The sequence below is a fragment of the Oryctolagus cuniculus genome, chromosome 7 (assembly GCF_964237555.1).
Source record: "Oryctolagus cuniculus chromosome 7, mOryCun1.1, whole genome shotgun sequence".
Classification (NCBI taxonomy): Eukaryota; Metazoa; Chordata; class Mammalia; order Lagomorpha; family Leporidae; genus Oryctolagus; species Oryctolagus cuniculus.
In genome coordinates this window covers 53325605-53343994 of record NC_091438.1, presented here as the reverse complement: position 1 = coordinate 53343994, position 18390 = coordinate 53325605, and the positions used below count along the sequence as shown (strand labels likewise).

At 50.7% G+C, this 18390-nt stretch overlaps 1 protein-coding gene and 1 long non-coding RNA gene across 3 annotated transcripts in view; one reads left to right on the top strand and one right to left on the bottom strand.

Moving 5' to 3' along the window:
* Nucleotides 1-1934: 1934 nt before the first annotated feature.
* TRIM45 (tripartite motif containing 45) lies at nucleotides 1935-11912 on the bottom strand. Of its 2 annotated transcripts, none has more exons than XM_051858762.2 (6): nucleotides 10873-11912; nucleotides 8178-8911; nucleotides 6743-6872; nucleotides 6019-6133; nucleotides 3523-3649; nucleotides 1935-2201 (listed from the first exon to the last, which is right to left on the bottom strand). In XM_051858762.2, exons 1-6 carry the CDS (start codon nucleotides 11358-11360, stop codon nucleotides 2053-2055), a joined length of 1743 nt encoding a protein of 580 aa, XP_051714722.2. In that variant the 5' UTR covers nucleotides 11361-11912; the 3' UTR covers nucleotides 1935-2052. The 2 variants fall into 2 exon arrangements, with proteins under 2 accessions (XP_051714722.2, XP_051714721.2); XM_051858761.2 differs by having other exon boundaries at nucleotides 6019-6136; nucleotides 10873-11895.
* The window catches only part of LOC127493763 (uncharacterized), a 59592-nt gene continuing 52968 nt past the window's right edge, over nucleotides 11767-18390 (top strand). Inside the window, exon 1 of the long non-coding RNA XR_011390503.1 lies at nucleotides 11767-12009. This is a non-coding gene — a long non-coding RNA (uncharacterized lncRNA). The remainder of the gene's footprint in view (nucleotides 12010-18390) is intronic.

The following is an 18390-nucleotide window of genomic DNA, read 5'->3' as shown; positions in this document are numbered from 1 at the left end:
AGACAGCAGGCACTGTGTTCTTGTGCAGGGTCACTCCCTGGGGCTACATGGAGAGCTGCAGCTAATCTGGGTTGCCGTTTTGCCAGGCAGGAATGACAGAAGGGGACTATCCCCAAGAGAGTGATAACAGTGATTTTTGAATCAAAGCTGGGAAAAATAAAGAAAAGGACGTGAGGGAGGTGCGGGGAACAGGGAGAAGGCAGTGGCGTCACTGCGTTGTGAGGTCTAAGAAGACAGAACTTGTAAAGTCAGGATGTTACAGGGGCGAGCTGGGAGGATGGGAGGCTGTGATTATAGGATGCTTGAAACTGAACCTGTGCAGAGGGTGCAGTTAGAACTAAGGTCTAGGCTGTGGTTATACGGCTAGAGTAAAGCAAAAACCATGGGGGACTGGCCACAAAGCCAAGAATTCCGTGTAACTGCAATTATCCCAAGACTGACAAGGAATAGAACCGCAGACACAGCCAGCTAGGTGCCATGCTCTTCAAGGAACGCGGGGGCATTGTTTGGGGCTCTACAGATGGCTGAACCAGGGAGCGATAGTAAGTTATATAGTCTAAAGACATGAGCCTCTAGGCAGTCCATTTTTAGAAAGGAGAGTTAATGATCTAGAATGGGTTTCCTCAACTGACCTTTGGGACTTACTGGTTCTGTTTGGGGAAGCTGTCCTGAGCACTGTGATCAGCAGACCCTGACCTACCCACGTGCAGCACCTTGCCCCAGCAGTGGCAACCCAGTCTCCCACGAGGGCAGAAGCACTGCTGACCTCCGGCTCAGTGACTCAGGAGTGTGTCGGAGCAAAGGCTAACCATCTAGAGGGTGACAGGGCAGCAGTGCCTCGTGGGAAGGTCAGATTTTGGTTAGAGAAAGGGGCTTACAGAAATGTTCCCAGAAAAGGGTAAGAATGTAGGGAGGACCCTGGAACGTCCGGCTGCAATGTGCTCCACACCCGTGAGCCTCAAGGAGGAAATTACTCTATCACGATCGGACAGCACCTAGTTACTTCACTCCCTTTGCCTGACCCAGCTCAACATGAGTCGCTCTCTTCCTAAGGGATCTTACGATGGAGATTTTAATAATTATATTTAATACATACTGAGTTTATTTCTCTATAAGAAATAGAGTCCCAAAAACACATAACACTGAAGACGCGGCAGGGATGAGGCACCACACCATGCCTCTCCCCAGCGTTCTCTAGCAGCAAAGAAGGTATGCTGCGAGCTTCAAAGCTCCGACGTTCCACACCTAGGAGTAGGCACGAGTTTCCAAATTTTTTTTTTTGCACCAAAATAATCGTTTAATGTCATTTTCCTTGAGCTTTTTGAAATCCCCTCATACAGACAAAAACAAAGAGTACTCTCTCATAAATAAAGAGACTGCAGATCTAGATTGCCTGGCATGACCAGAACTGCAGTAAATGGATGGGGCTCTAGTTCAACACCGTCACCTTTATTAAGTTCCTACGTGTACCCCTTGACCAAACAGTAATCTTCCAGGCTCAGGGTAGGGGTGAGTGCCGTGTAGAGAGGGAAGAGGGGACGCCCACTGAAACAGCAAAATCACTTGGGAAGTTCATGAAATGTACCAGTGATGCCACTGCAAGGGTACTAACAAGAAGTGCACAGAATCAAAGATTTTATTCTCTGAGAGAAAATAGCTAATATGTAGCTCAGGCAATAACAAAGTTCTAATGCACCAGAAGTTAGGAAACTAAGTCCCCTCCCCCTGACACACACACACACACACACACACACACACACACGCTCGCCATGATCTCTAAATTCCAAAGGCACAGAAACCCCCACACTCGTACAAAACAGAAAGGAGACTCCTGTGGTGTAGAATAACCGACCCTTCAAGAGAAAGGTCTTTGGCTCGCAACCATCCACAAAAAAGCAGTGAGTAACTCACAAAAAAGCACTTGGACTCTGATGTACGATAAGGCACTCTGTTTTTAATTCTCTCTGTCTCTCGGAAGTAATCAAGGCCTGGGGCCCCTCTGATAAACTGAATTCACACCGCTGCAGCTCTGAGTCCACAGCCAGAGGGCTGTCAGAGCGCCACGGTCCTGAGCAGACCCCTCGGTGCAGTCTGCCCGCCTGCGCACGAGCACTCGGACTTCTCAGCAAACTTTCCACAGCACGACCAGTGGGGACGACCTGGGTGGCCTCTGTGTCCATGGCCACAGCCTTGGTAGCCACCTGCGTGATGCAAAGAACGGAGAGAAAAACAACCATTGGAGTAGAGCCCAGCAGTTACCATGGATGTTAAACCTCCTGGCAGCATGTGGACCCCTGAGAATGAAGATGAGGAAAAACCTGACGAGGAACAAGCCACCTGACTCCTCTTCTGTGGGGACTCTCATCATGACAGACGACAGCCAAAGTTCTAAGAACAGTTGTAAAATGCGGGGCCTGTGTTGCGGTGCAGCGGGCTAAGCTGCTGCCTGTGGTGCCAACAGCCCATGTGAGCACCGATCTGAGTCTCAGCTGCTCCACTTCCAATCCAGTTCCCTGCTAATACGCGTGGGAAAGCAGCAGCAAATGGCACAAGTGCTTGGGCCGCTGTACTCATGTGGGAGACCCGGATGAAGCTCTCAGTTCCTGGCTTCACCCTGGCTCAGCTCTGGCCACTGCAGGCATTTGGGGAGAGAACCAGTGGATGGGAGACCTCTGTCTCTCCTCTCTCTGTAACTCTGATTTTCACATAAATAAATAAATCTTGCAAGAAAAATTTGCCAAAAGAAAGAGATGAATTATTTTGAACTTGAACTGTAAAATGTTTGAAGAAAAAAAGAAGAGGAGACTGGTGGAAAAGGGGGAGGGGAGGCTGAAGTGTGCAAGAGCCTATTTTATAATATGCCCCCCATGCTAGACCTCATTTTTTTTAAAAAAAGATTTATTTATTTGAAAGGCAGAGTTACAGAGAGAGAGGGAGAGATCCTCCATCTACTGGTTCACTCCCCAGATGGCCTCAACGGCCGGAGCTGTGCCAATCTGAAGCCCAGAGCCAGGAGCTTCCTCTGGATCTCCCATGAGGGTGCAGGGGGCCAAGCACTTGGGCCATCCTCCACTGCTTTCCCTGGCCATTAGCAGGGAGCTGGATCAGAAGTGGAACAGCTGGGACCTGAACTAGGGTCCTTATGGGATGCCAGTGCCACAGGCAGAGACTTAACCTACTACACCACAGCGCCGGCCTCAGACCTTTTTTTTTTTTAAATAATTACATATCTTTCCTGGGCTGGCCTCCCTTCCCTCCTCTCCCACCAGAAGAACCAGACCTAGTTCACTTGGTTTGTTATCCACTCCCCAGTCCCAGCTGCGTTTGGAATTCTGCGAGGCCGGCCACTTCCATTTAAAACAGAGGAGCTTAGTGGAACTTTAGAGCAGTGGGACCTCTGTATACACAGCCTCTACTTCCTAGAGACATTCTGGACATCCTCAACCTCGCGGCGGGCGGGCGGTAGTGGAGGAGCTGCCACCTGGTTCCCAGCGCCCAGAGGGTAATGACTGTCCTCCTTACCTGGCATGGTCCCGCCACAGGCACAGCGAGCCGTTTTCTGTCCTCCACTGGAGCAGAAGGTACAGCAATGAAATACACCTGGGTGTGGGCGGTGCTTCCTCCTCACCGTCACGGTGAATGGGGAGCCCTTCAGTGGTCGGACGGAGAGCAAAGAACAGCATCATATGAGTCAACAGGATTTGCTGAGCACCACCATGGGCTACACAGTCTAAGTCCAAGGCCTTCCCTTGGAGGCACAAGGACAGCAGGAGGGAGATTAGAAGACCAAGAAGACCTCTGCTCAGCTGGGTGGGGGCAGATAAACATGCAGTGAAAGAACCACGGAGTGGGGCCAGCGCTCTGCTGCAGCTAGTTAAGTCGCTGCTTGGGACACTGGCATATCCTATCAGAGCGCCGTTTGAGTCCCAGCTGCTCCACTTATAATCCAGCTCCCTGCTAATGCCTGGGCTCAAGTACTTGGGTCCCTGCCCCCCGTGTGGGAAACCAGGATGGAATTCCTGGCTCTTGGTTTCAGCCTGATCCAGTATCAGCCATTGCAGCCATTCGGTGAGTGCATGAGTGGGTAGAAGCCTGATCTCTCTCTCCCTGTAACTCTGCCTTTCAAATAAATAAATAAATCTTAGAAAACAGACAAAAACCCAAAAAGAACCAAGGAATCTGTGCAGCACTTCCATCGTGCCTCTCACGGCAGATGCTAACCACCCAGCAGGGCCACAAATCCCCGCCATGCAGCTGGACACGGGCAGCTGATCACACAGGGGGAAGCTGCACTTGCAGTGACATCTGTCTTGGCTGGGGCTTGTGCTGGCAGGATGGCAGCCCGTATCACAGTCGGGTGAACCTTCCTCTTTAATGGATTCTGCCTCACCCTAGCCTTGCACGAAGTGACAGCATGTGGACCCTGTGACACACCAGTCATCTCAATGTGTGCTTTTGATGTGACTGACACTGGACTCCCCGGTTCTCAATTTCAATTTTGAGGAATCTCAGGCACTGTGAGTAGAATATTGTGACCAGGGAGCGAGGACAGCCTGTGGTCCTTTCTTCAATTTCACAGGCCTGTGGCTCCTCTCCTCTCATACTGAGCTGGCTTCTCTTTCCACCCCGACCCGGGACTCGACACATCCGTTTCCCCATCCTCTCATTCCGGGGCTGTGAGGTCACGTGGAAGGGAGAAAGGTTGGGTTTGTACGGCCAGTATTTCTCAGGTTAGTGCTCTTTCATCTGCCTCCTTCCCTTCAAGGTAACTCCTTCTCCAGTCTCTATCCTGTGTTAAACAAAAACTATTTCCTAAGGGTTATAATGTGCCCAGCACGGCGTGACAACCACGTGGTTTGTGAACGCACAGAGTAAACAGCCTAGCCGGGATGAGGCACCTTCTTTCTGCCGAGGGCCACTAGGGTATTTACATCATTCTCGGACCATACGAAATTATCAACTTAAATGAGCCTGCTATAGAATCACTGAATTTCAAGTCCCACCTGAGACTGTCTTGGCAGGGCCAGACCATGTGAGTTCGTGAGCCTTATAAAGTCTGTGGGCCAGGAGTTCCTCACCCCTGGCCCAGAGCTTTAGAAACTTTTCCTGTGTTAAATTTCCCCTCCTTTTAAAGAGTTTACAACCCATTAAACAACAACAACAACAACAACTTGGAGTTCAAAGAAATGGGTTCAAATTCCGATTTTGCTATGGGTTGTGAAAGTTGGACTATACCTGAGTGGTTTTGAGGAAAATGCAAAGAACTAATGCAACTTGTTGCTGTTGCTGACATTACCATCCAGCAATAAATGGCTATTGAGTATGCGTCCTCCTAGGGCGCAGGCCATTAGCCAAACACACTGTGATGTGGTATGCTATCGTATTACTCTGTCAGTGTGGATTTCCAGTGTCAGCAGAGAAATACTGCTGGACATGTATGACCCAATTCTCAAACCTTCATCTCTAAACCAGAAAGTAACACTGGTCTGTGGAGGTGGCAGAGTAACCATGGTAACATAAGTATATCCGTAACACAGAGTGCAGAATCATGTGGTTAGGCAGACAGACGACTGGTCAGTGGAGAGGAGGGGGCACAACCCTCCCCACTGCGTTCCAGGAAGTTCACGTCCAGTCGCAGTCTGACCAGGACTGGGAGAAGCTGAGTCAGATTTTATTTCTTGGACATGCACAGCCGATTGCTGACAGACTACAACCTCAGATCAGAGAATCTTCTCCAAGTTAAGAATTCCAATAAACCAACTGAGAGAACTATAAAGCTGAAACATGATTACCAAGAAGTAAAACAGAGAGAGTTCTTACTGTCACTGGCAACCTCTAACAAGAAAAAAGCGTAGCAAGACCCGGGCCATTTCATAGTGAAGAGGTGGCATAAGGAAGAGAATCCTAGTCAATCTGTTTGCAGCTGACCCCATGATAAAATCTCCAGATCCTAAGACAAAGAACCCAGGCGGGCTGGGGAGAAAGGACGGCGGCAGCGCATGCGCAGGGGTTACTCACCTGCACGTGCTGCTCTTTGACACAGACCCACACAGTGTACAGGCCAGGCTCCTTGGGGGTGTAGGAGACGTAGTATGTTCCGTCCTTGTTATCCTGGACCACCGTTCTGACTGCACTGCTGGGAGGTAAGAATACAAAACACCACTCACTCCTCTAGGGCTACGTCAGTTCCCTGCTGTCTTAGGAGGTCAACACTACACCATCCCATTCAACATTAATGCTGAATGTCCCTCAAACAAGCCGCTTCTTCCCCGTGACTCTGAAGTTAATTTTATAATAGTATATAAGTAGTGTAAGTTCTAATATAGTCTGACATTCAGATGAATTCCCTGAGAACGTCACTGTGCGCTTTCCAGGGGTCTCAGGTGTACCCTCTTGTTCTTTGTCTCTCCTTCTCCTTACTCCAAATGCAGAGGAACACAGATATGCTCCTGACACAATGCAGCAGCAAGGCAGGGGTGGATTTTGAGGCCATCATTCAGCCTGACAGAGGATTTTTTCAGTCTGATCCAAACCTTGGGGTGAACACAACCGGAAAAGGCAGACTCCTCTCGGAGAGAACAGAACACAGACACAAAACCCACACAGGACAACCCATTTGGTCCAGTGGGGCATCACGGCGAGGTAAGATGAACCACCGTAGTTGTATCCCCAGTGCCTCAAAGGACCTCCTGTTGCCAGTGTCCACACTGCTGGTGACCCATGACACCTGTGTAATACACACCTGTCTTTCTTATCCTTCGGGACAACGGCGACATGAATGTCGTCTCCGCCCCTGCCCATGCTCTCTCCTGCAGAGTCCTTACACAGCAGGGTGAAAGAGGCTGTCTGTTTCTCTCGGGCTCTGTGGAGATCTGCAAATGACAAACACTTGTCCTCACCGTGAAGGCAAACTGCAGTGCCCAAATCCCCAGACCAGAAGGCTTCGCTGTTTCTCTTCAGAACAAAGGGTTGTGCTTCATGTTGACCGCTGCCACCCAGCTGCCTTTCTTCTCTCTTCCCCTCTGCCTGCCTCTTGGGAATCCTTCCCCGTAAGTCTGGTCATCTCTCAGCCAGTAGCTGCTCTTGGATCACACAGGATCCTAGACCTTACTGTCAGTCATAAAGCAGCCTTGCAAATACCCGGAACTTGCCTAGGTACAGAGAAGAAAACCTGTAGATAGGCTGCCCCAAAGCTGCCCTCTCCCAGCTCTGGATCTTGCTGGAACAGGCAGGGGTTCAGCAGACCAGCTGGGACCCTGGCTGCCGTGAGATACTCCCCAACTCTGCAGCTCATGCCAAGGTGTTGGGGTAATATCCAATGGCCATGGACTCTTACTGAGCATTCCGATGAAGTAAGGTTCCTTAATTTATGGCTCATGGACTACCATGAGGTCTACAGAGAGGTTTACAGAGGGTCTAAGACTCTCCTGAAATTGTATGTCCATGGTAGTGGGTGTTTCTGGGGAGATGTCATTCTCAAAGGGATACATGACCTCCAAACTGTTAAGAATTCCTGTGCGAGAGCCTAGGTGACTCTTCTCAGCAGGACTGATTCATGAACACACATTTGAATAGCATGCTTCCTCTAGGAAGAGAACACTGGTCAACAGAAACCATTTTCTTCCCTACTGAATGAAACACCTACCATATGCTTTTAAAAGCTATAACTAGAGGAGGTTTATATGAATCAAAAGCAGCATAAAGAAGGAAACATCCTCTTGTCTGCCTCATTCTTCTGAAAGCCCCTTCAGAACTTGATTCAAGCAACCCAGGGCCTGCCACACTCCCCTCTGAGCAGGCAAGATTCTCCCTGCCCTAGTCAATGCGGTTACCTCCTGTGGGCACCATCTCAGCTCTGTCACCTGATAGAAACAAAGCATGATCCTTGGGTTCCTTGGTGGTTACTACTTCCCTGAAGTGGGAAAGGGTCAAGCTCCCCATTGCACTGGGGACTACTGACTGTCCTCGGATCAGAACAAACCAGAAAGAAACAGGCAAGGTGGCAGCATGGGGCAGGTATGTCCTCTAGGCCAGCATGTCTCTCTCCCTTGACACACTGGCCAGTAGGGGAGTACTTCCTAGCTAGGCAAAGGCCTTAGAAGAACAACTGATAATTGTTTATACACCAGGTCCTGGCCTCCTGCCCCTCTCCGTGCCAGTGGGAAAGGCCCTCCTACCTTCTCCCTGAAGAACACATTTGGCTGGATCAACCTCTTTGGTATTAATGGCCCCATAAACTTCGTAGCCACGGCACTGGCCCGCTTTCTCCTGAGGAAAGAAGCAGATCTTATCATTCACTCCAGGCCGGGCACTATACTCGACTTTGTTCAGCTTCCTGAGCCGTTCTACCACCACGCCCTTGGTGATGAGGACCTCCAAGTCCGAGCCACTGGCCAGCAAGTGCTCAGTGAACTCCACTCCAGTCCGCATATCTGCCAGCAGCTGCTCCAGCTGTGCCTTCTGCAGCTGCAGCGAATTCTCCTTCTGGACCCGGATGTCAGCCAGCTGCTTCAGCAGCTTATCCCGGTGCTCCTCGATGGCCTTGATGTAGCCCTCGGAGAAGGCCCGGACATCAGCTGCCACGGCCTCTACCCGCTCCTGGAGGGCGCTGTTGAGGCCTCTGATCTGGGCCAGCGCCTCCTCCAGGGCCTCCACGTGGGGCTGGGTGCCTTTGAGAAGCTGCCGTACGGAGTCGCCGTGCTTGTGGATGACGTTGCTGGTGAAGTCACAGGGGTGCTCCCGGTGCTCCCTGACCACGCAGTCCCGGCACACCGGCTGGTCGCAGAGCTCGCAGAACAGCCTCAGCTCCTCGGCAGGGTGGGCGGCACACAGGATGGGCCTCCCAATCCCGCTGGAGTCTTTCAGGTCCTTCAGATCCACCATGGTGTGGGAGGCTGTTTTCTTCTGCCGCCTGGGGGCAAGCAAAGTCAGAAAAGGAAATTATGGGATAGGTTCAGCGGGAGGCGTTAGGCTGTGGAGTTAAACAAACCTGAATTCAATTCCTTCCCCTAATCTCTAACTGCATGGGGCTCTCTCATACCCATTCCTTGGGTATACAGTGGGGACAATATATATATATATATATTTTTTTTTTTTTTGACAGGCAGAGTGGACAGTGAGAGAGAGAAATACAGAGAGAAAGGTCTTCCTTTTTGCCGTTGGTTCACCCTCCAATGGCCCCGCGGCTGGCGCGCTGCAGCCTGCACACCGCGCTGATCCGAAGGCAGGAGCCAGGTACTTCTCCTGGTCTCCCATGGGGTGCAGGGCCCAAGCACTTGGGCCATCCTCCACTGCACTCCCTGGCCACAGCAGAGAGCTGGCCTGGAAGAGGGGTAACCGGGACAGAATCTGATGCCCCGACCGGGACTAGAACCCGGTGTGCCGGTGCTGCAAGGTGGAGGATTAGCCTAGTGAGCCGCGGCACTGGCCAGTGGGGACAATATTTATGTGAAAGTGGACTAGGGCTGCCTTGGGACAACATCTTTGCAAAACTTGTGACACTCAGACTAAATACATCCCGAAACCCTCCCCAGAGTTAATTTGGCAAGCTTAGACATGAGCTACAGCCTGTTCCATACAGCAGGCTAGAGCAGACAGCACGATGGAAAACCAACACCGGGAGATGGAAACTGTGCCAGATGGCAAAGCAATAACCCCAGCAATTAAAAAGCAGCTAGCTGGCCCCAACAGGAAAGTGCCATCAGCCGTCATCTAAGAATGTAACGAAGCATTTCCTTAGACCAGTAACTCTATCACCCAAATCAGCGGGCTAGAAGGGCCCTCGAGTCGTTAGCATTATTAGAAAGTGAACTCAACGGTCGGCAGAATGAACGCTCTCTCAGTTCCCTTTTCTGGAGGCCTCCAGAGATTCAGAGAAGTTCCTACAGAACCACAGCGACAATGCAGTGTCTGTTAATTTCTTATCAACTGGAGGCTCATAGGCCTATCCAGGCACCAGAGAAATGGCTGCAGAGAAAAAGGGACAGCTGCTCAGCTCGAAGCAAGGCCGTTACAGGGACTATCACATAATTACAAGTTAAACTATCACATAATTACAAGTTACTATTTATCTGTTCTGTTGGTGAAGCCAGAAAACAAATGGAAGTCAGCACTTAAAAACTATTTTAGGCTAATCCTAAACCCTTGGTCATTTTATAATCTGATGTCCTGGAATGGGATGGGGGCAGGGGGTGGAAAAAGAAAGGACAAAGAATGATCCCTCTCATAATTATTCACTAAGCATAATAAAAGACATAATCTGCACCTTCCGATTAACACCAACCAGCCCACTTACCAGGCTCCACAGTAACTCTAGGGCACATAGTGCAGGCTGAGGTGAGGCCTGCCAGTCAGCACCTACACCGATAGGGCAGCACGGAACAGTCGGAGATCTGGATGTGAGACTCGGTTCTGTTTCACACTTAATACCAGCTCTGCGGGAACTTGGCAAATCACGGAACATACAGAGCTTGTTTCCTCAATTAATAACTGGGAATAAAAATAGTGCCTGCCTTTCTGTAAGAGTTGCAATAATCAGATGAGACAAGGGCAGACCTAAGAGACTGTTCCTCCTCCTGTTTCTCCAGCACCCACCACAATTGTTCACTACACAGAAGGCTGATGACTGAAGGCATCAGTGAGCGCTTTAGGACTATGCAAGCTATTATGGCCATTATTTCTACAGATATTCTATGCGGCTGAGGGGGTAACGAGTGTTCTAAAGTGTTTGCTATCGCGTTGTATACTGTTGGTTGACGTTCAACTGTAGTTGAGAAAGCTTTCTTCTTCATCTGCTCACCCAGGGGTCTCTGTATCTGATACCTCCTTGCACTCTGCTCCTAAGCCACACCCGGGAGGGGATCCCATCTTTACCTATGAGCCTGGCAGCAGAAGTGGCAGAGATTGGCTTTGCAGGTCTGACACCTCTTCTCCACCTCCCTGTCGCTGCACAGGTCACACACCAGGCCCTGGCCTTCCCCACGCAGGCTCTCCAGCATGACATCATTCATGGCCAGGTGGTCTAGGGTTAAAGCCTTCACTCCACCCACGGGCAGGTCCACCTGGGCATCACATACCGGACAGAGGATGCCAGTCTGCGGCTGCACACTGCGCGGCTTGAGTTCCTGGAACATTGACCCCTCAGAGCTGCTGTCGGAGTCTCCCCCTCGGATATCCACTACCGAGAAGGGTTCCAACTGCTCCAGACACTGGGTGCAGACCGTGTGCAAACAAGGCAAGAGCCTGGGGGCTTTGAAAAGCGCCAAGCACGAAGGGCAGTGGGTCTTGCCCGGGCCCCCAAGTGCAGTCCCGCTGGGAAGTTTGCGCACCAAGCCCATGGGTGGCTTCCCGTGTTCTGACATAGTCCCCACGTTTGTGCCTAGTATCAGAAACAGCCCTGGGCAGTTCTAAAATGGTGAGGAAGCCCACCCAAGGAGAAAACTTCCAGAACTTGAACAGAGACCATGGGGACGCTCTCGTTGGCAAATAAAAGGGCACACGGGAGGAGGCTTCCTCAAAGGACCCACCCACAGATATCGGCAGGATCTGTGGTACGGCCCCCTCCTTTCCACGGCATCCCATACCAGACCCGCCCAAGCCCTCCTCCCCAGATGCGCTTCCAGCTCTAAGCCTCAGGCCAGTGGCGCTGCCAGATCCTCGACCCCTGCATCGCCCGCCCACCCCAGCCAACCCCTCCCGCCTTCCCGCCCCAATGGCCCCGCGCCCCACACGCGACAAGCGCCACCCCCGCCAGCGCGCAGTGAGGTAGGGAGCCCTGCGGCTCCTGCCCTCCGTGGAGGGCGCGCGGCGGGCGACGGAGCCGCCAGTCCCCGCCGGCTCCTCCGTGGTCACTGTATCTCGGGTCCTCGGCCCAGGATGCCCGGAGAAGCGCTGCCCTCGTCCCACCAATCCCAGCCCCGTCTACTCCAGCGAGTCCAATCACCATCCGAGAGGGGCGGCCCTCGCCGCTTGGGGCCCCGCCATCCTCCAGAGTGACGCGAGCAGCAGCCAGTAAGTTTTGGAAATTCCACATTCTCGCCTGTCCGCTCACGCGAGGGAAGGGACCAAGCTAAGGGCCGGAGGCTGGGCGGCCAAAGAGCACGGGGCGGCGAAAGGGAAGTTAAAGAGAGAGGCAGGGAGTGAACGACATAGTGTAGGCAGCGTCACCATTTCACAGGGACTGTCCGTCTCTCTAGCTCTGAGGCGACCAGAGAGGGCTCAGGCCCATCGAAGAAGCCGCGCAGATACACCACACGCACGGCCTTCTTTCTGCCTTTGGATTGGCCCCGAGAACGCCGACTGGGCTCTCCCATTGGTCCGTGGCGCTGTCAGTTGCCCTCGGACGTGCTCAGCCCGGAGCTTGCTGGGAGTTGTAGGAGCTGCTTTTCTGGCGGCGCGGTCACGGGTGTTTGTTAGCTGCGGAGTTCCCGCGTGGCTTTGGAATTTTAGTTCAAGAATCCCTCAGGCCTAGCGTGCGGGTCACAGAAACTCCCGTGGCCCTGGTTCTGGGCACGAGTTAGGGACACCTTTGAACAACCCGAGGAGCTCGACTTGCATCCCCTGGACCGGAGAAGCTTTGGTTTCACCCACTTGGGAAAAGTGCAGTTGGTCCAAGAGGTGAACTGTGTGTCACCCAGAATCCTACAGCTGTGTGTAACAGAAGCCGGCCAGCAGAGCAGATTTGGAGCCGGCTTTACCCGTCAATCTTGATTGAGGCCGCCTGAGCGGTCACAATGGAGTGGTTGGAGGATGATGTCCACTTTGTGGGCTCACGGGCTAATTGGGAAATGAACCCGTCTGGCACCCTTAGCTTTATAATTTTGTTGTCTTTGCAAAGTGCCCTGACCGGGAGTCTCTGGATTCGGCCAAATCGGGGCTTTGCTACGCCTGGGATCTGAGACCTGTATCTCCAAAACTCCAAAAACGGTAACTAGCTGACTCCTCACCCTCGGCTTGGGGTCTCCAGCGGCTTAAGCCTGCCTGGAGAGCCGAGGTGTCGCCCGGCTTTGCAGCGGGCAGCTGTTTAGCTGATGCCCTCATGACCCGCTTCGGGCATAGTGCCTGGAGCCTTTGAAAAACATAGAAGGGGCAGGGCAGAGGTTGACTCCGTAAAACATGAAAACTATTAAGTGAAACCATCGAAGGGTGGCTATTTCAAAAACACAACCTCTCAACGAGTCAAATGCCGCTTTTATATGAACATTACATGTAATTTCCAAATGTAGGCATGGCTACAAAGGCCTTAAAACACTCCTTACCTAGATTTCTGCAGCCTGTCTTCCTTCTCCACACTTGTCCTCAGGATCTGCTCTGTCTCCACTCCAGTATGTTGGAATAAGTCACACGCTGGGCCTGGTTTGCTATATATTCTTGCTGAACTTCACCCCCACCCTCTCTGGTGCCAGGCTGCGCTTCGCTTCATCTCTTTTTCATGCAATATCACATTGCCTGTGATGGGTGTTCCCACTTCTCTCATTAAGAAGTGCTTTATAATTTACATGTGCCTTATCTCATTTACTCGTCACAACTTGGAGGAAATCAGAGAGGTCTGGTGATCAGCCCGTGTAGCCTGTCTGAGACTTGAACACAGCCTTGGGATGTCGTGTCTGAAGTTCTACCTCGGCTACCTCTGCACTTCCCTTTCTCGGCTTCTTAAACATCCCATCCCTGACGCGCTCCACGGCTGCCTTTAGTTGAGTGGAAAGAGAAGGTTGCCTGGAGGACTCCCTCACCTCTCTGCTTCAGGATCAGAGTCTTGACACTCCTGACCAACCTCACTGCTATTGTTCTCTTCCAGGGCCGGCCACTCAAGACCTTCCTTCTTTAATCCCAACCTCTCTCGCCTCCTCCGAACTCTTCTATGTTTTCAGTGAGTCCTCGACTAACATTCTATCAGGAAGTGTGCCCGAGCCCTGCAGGGGCACACAGATCTTCCCCTCGCCCCACTCCCTTTCGACCAGCTGACTGTGGTGGCTCTCACCACTCCACTGTCCAAAAGAACACTCACTGTGTGTTCATCACCATCCATTTACTCCTTGCCTCTTTCCTATTGAAACTCTTGTAGATTACGAGTGACCCTATTACCGGCCTTTTCTCAATAATCTCTCCAGCATTCACCATTTTTATGCGTCTCCTCCTCCTTAAAACCTGCTTCCTCCTTGGTGTGGGGAGCAGCCCGGACTGGACTGAGTTACTGGAATTAAGACTTATTCTATGCATCTGCTCTCCCACAATATGGCGCTGGGAGAGAAGTAAACAGCTTCCACACAGCTGCCTCCAGTTCAACCAATAAACTGTAGGACTTGCTACTGATTGGAGGAGAGCAGCGTACTCGGCGTGTGGGCAGCCGAGTTGGGATTGGCGGAGGAGGACTATAAAGGAGGAGAAAGACGGCATGCACCAGGGAACATCTAAGGGGAACATCTATCCGAATAACACCTGTGCAGCCCCCGAGAAGAGCCGGCCGGCGGTGTGCCGCTCCCCTGCAGAAGTGGGGAATGTGGCCAGGGGGAACTGCCCTTCCACGGAGGTGGAAGGGATAGTAGCCAACCCGGGAAGAACCAGCAGCAAACCCGGGGAGGGCCGAGCAGACGAAAGAACAGCGCAGGGTCCTGTGTTGTTCCTCCACGAAGAGGGGGAGCGACACTTGGTTTCTGCTCTCCTGGCCTTCGGATCTCAGGATGCTTCTCCCAGGCTTCCTCTCTAGTTCTCTTTCCTCTTTTCTCTCTTGTGCTGATGATCCCAAGAGTCACACTTTTCTTTCCTTTTTATTTTTTTAAGCAGAATATCAAGCCCCAGTTCTTAATGATACATTTCTTTTTGTGTTTAGACTTATTTATTTATTTGAAAGAGTTATAGAGAGAGGGGGAAAGACAGAGAGAGCTTCCAACTGCTGGTTCACTCCCAAGATGGTTGCAACGGTCAGAGCTGGGCCAGGCTGAAGCCAGAAGCCCTGGCTTGCTCCAGGGCTCTCGCATGGAGAGCAGGGGCCTAAGCACTTGGGCCATTGTCTGCTGCTTTTCCCAGGCTGTCAGCAGGGAGCTGGATCAGAAATGGAGCAGTTGGGACACAAACCACCACTCATGTGGGATGCCAGCATCACTGGTGGTAGTTTTACCTGCTACACCACAACACTAGCCCCTTCCTTCCTTCCTCCCTCCCTGCCTTCCTTCCTTCCTCCCTTCCTTCCTTATTTGTTGGCCTATTGTTGTGACACAGTGGGTTAAGCTGTAGCTTGTGATGCCAATACCTCCCCCCCTTTTTAAAAAAAGATGACGATTATTTATTTGGGAGGCAGAGTAATAGAGAGTAAGAGGCAGAGACACAGAGAGAGAGAGAGAGAGCGAGTGAGCAAGCTCTTCTTCTCAGATGGCTGTAATGGCCAGAGCTGTGCTGATCTAGCCGGGAACCAGGAGCTTCTTCTAGGTCTCCCACGGGGGTGCAGAGGCCCAAGGACTTGGGCCATCTTCTACTGCTTTCCCGGGCCATAGCAGAGAGCTGGATCAGAAGAGAAGCAGCCGGGACTCGAACTGGCGCCCATATGGGATGCCAGCACTGCAAGTGGTGGCTTTACCTGCTATGCCACTGCACCAGCCCAAACACTTTCAGTACTTACCTATTCCCAGAGGTTTTGTCAATCCCTCTATAAAAAATCTGCATCCAGATGTGCCCCTATCATGTTAGCCCCATGTGTCTTAATTTTCACTGGACTTTGCTTACTGAACTGTGCTGTCTGGGTTTTCCCCTTTCATTCTTTCCAGGGTGACCTCAGTCTCCCTCCTCTCCAGCTTGAAATGTTATAGCGCTCCTGGCCTACTTTCCCTTTTCCCATATCCAGGCAGGCACTGTTTTTTTCCATCCCGATTGCCAATATCTTACTGCATAGAACTTTAAAGATGAGGCAGAGCTTTATCACCTTCACATCAAGTATCACAGGAGTCTCTTATTACCCCGTATGACGTTTTTAAAAAAATTGATCTACACGGTTATTCCACATCATGCAAGTCAGTCTTCATTCTGAAAACCTTCAGGAGCTCCCCATCTCTGGAGGATGATATTTGGATTCCTTAATAGAACCATAAAATTGGCCTCTAAGATGTACCAAGGACATTTAAGGCCAATGTGCCTGCAGTATTCTCTTATATTATTTAATCTACCCTTCCTTCTATGTCAGGCCTGCTTCCCAGTAATTCCTTGAAGCCTTTCTCAATATTTTAAGGCTCCAGATTTGAGCTTTCAAAGCTCTCTAGCCAATATTGTTGACTTTGCAGTTTGTGCTACCTTGTAATGGTTTTTACTTATGTATGCATATATATGTTGTACATGTCTGTGTATACCATAAATATCTACACATGTATGAATGGTATTAACTGTCTCTCTGTTCCCTTGCCAGCCAACCTAGCACCTACACTGTAGGTGTTTACTAAAGACCTGTTATTAACAAGATAGAGAATAGTGAACTCAAATAATAGTAAGACAACAGTCACACATTGAGGGAAGAGTTTTGTGGTAGTGCCCACCATAAGTGGTATGGGGTGAGATTACTGGATGAAAGAGGATTTGTTAGGGTTGCTTCTTTCTCAGAATTAATGCAGTGCCTTGTCTCATGCTCACACACAGCTTCATCTGGGGACCTCAGCCAGCACACAGTTACCGGGAGGTGCATAAGTCATGGGATCAGAGGAACAGGACTGATGACCAGGGTTGTGTCAAGGTGTTACGAGTGCAGCCCACTTCCATTGCCCAAAACTAGGGAGGGAAGATGACCCGTCAGGAAATCAGGCAGGTCAGGACTGGGCTCTTTGCTTAATCAGTGCCGGCAGACACGGAGTGAATATATGGGAGCGGAACCTGAGAGCTCTGTCAGAACCGTTTTTCGCTGTTGCACCTGTCTCTATCAGGCATCATTCCTCCTCCTGTATTTCAGAGGAAGGTGAATCCTCTTGAGACCTGTGCTTGGAACCCCAGCCTCCTTCCTCTCTTCTGACATCCTCTTCTTCTGTCTGGAGGATCTTTCAGCTCATACCCAAGCGTAAGTCACTCCTACCTTATGCTCCTCTCTGGTTCCCAATCTCTTTCTTCCTGTTATGGCTAAGCTTCTTGCTCCTCTAACTCTTTTTAGTTGTTGCATTTTACTCTGGAACACAGGATAATCTAGTGTTTGGTCTCAGCTATGCCCTGAAATTGCTTTTGTCAAAGTTACCAAAAGCTTCCTATTGGCTATATCTGGTGGTTACTTTTCAGTTCTTTTATAAATGAATTCACTATAGCTTTTGACACTGAAAGCTTTCACCTTGAAACTCTCTTCTCTTGCTTGCTGTCCACTGACCCTGGTTAACCTTCTGCCTCCTGCCCCTCTGCCCACTCCTCCTTTTCCCTGGTAGTACTTCTTCCACTTAACTCAAATGTTGCTTTATCCCAGGTCCTTGGCCCTGTTTGAACTTCTTTATCCTTTCTTTGTTGTGGTGTTTGGAGGTGATGTATGTAAAGCACTAGTCCATTTTGCTACCTGGGGCCTCTCTTTACTGTTGTCCTTATTGCTTCCGACAGATCTCTGAATTCAGTAGCTCCTTTCCATCCCTACTCCCTGCTTTAGCTCTTGTTCTTAGGCTTTGTCTCGGTTCCTAATTGGTGTCCCTATCCCTGGTCCATTCACTAGTATTCCATCAGTGATCTTTCTGCAATTCATATTTGATTTTTGTGGCTCTTCATGTGTATTTTGACTTAGAATATGTTTTTCCAGGTGTCTTTCTGGCCTGCTCCCAATGAGATTAGTAAGCTCCATGAGGGCAAGGTGATTTGACTATGTGCCAGGCACCAGAGACAGATACAACACTGTTAGAACAAGCAAACATTTCTGCTCTCATGGGACTTGTCTTGTTGTAGGAAAAAGCAGCCAATAAACAATGAGCATAGTAACTACATGAACTGTATAGGGTGTTAGGATGGGATAAGTCCCACGGAGGGAAATTCAGCCGAGTGAAGAGCATCTGTCAGCCGGGTAGGGTGTGTTGCAAGTTAAATGGGGTGACCAGAGCTAGTATCACTGAGATGGTGATATTTGAGCAAAGATTTAAAGATGAAAGAATGCCCCATGCAGGTGATTGGAGGAACGGTATACAGAAGAGTCAGTGATGTTAGGAGAAGAAATACCTACTGTGTTAGAGCAGTGGCTAGGAGTCCAGAGTGACAGGAGCAGCCTGAGCAAGGGAGAGAGGGGTAGGAGCTGGCTGTCAGCGTCCAACTCCATGGATACGTACGTGTTTCCCCTCATTCTACTTCTGCCAGTCCAGCTGACCTCATTTCTTGAATTGCCTTGTGCCAGTCCCTTCAGCCTTCTTTTATGATTGAACAAGCTACTTGCTCTGCTTAGGACACCCCGCCCACTCTTCT

What these genes read in the sequence shown, in the direction of transcription:
- TRIM45 (XM_051858761.2), bottom strand. Translation starts at nt 11,360, where the DNA reads ATGTCAGAACACGGGAAGCCACCCATGGGCTTGGTGCGCAAACTTCCC. An exon ending in TTCTGCTGCCAGGCTCATAG is followed by an intron (nt 8,912 to 10,872) that starts GTAAAGATGGGA and finishes GCTTGCCCCCAG; the next exon opens with GCGGCAGAAGAAAACAGCCT. An exon ending in TCAAAGAGCAGCACGTGCAG is followed by an intron (nt 3,650 to 6,018) that starts GTGAGTAACCCC and finishes CGACCACTGAAG; the next exon opens with GGCTCCCCATTCACCGTGAC.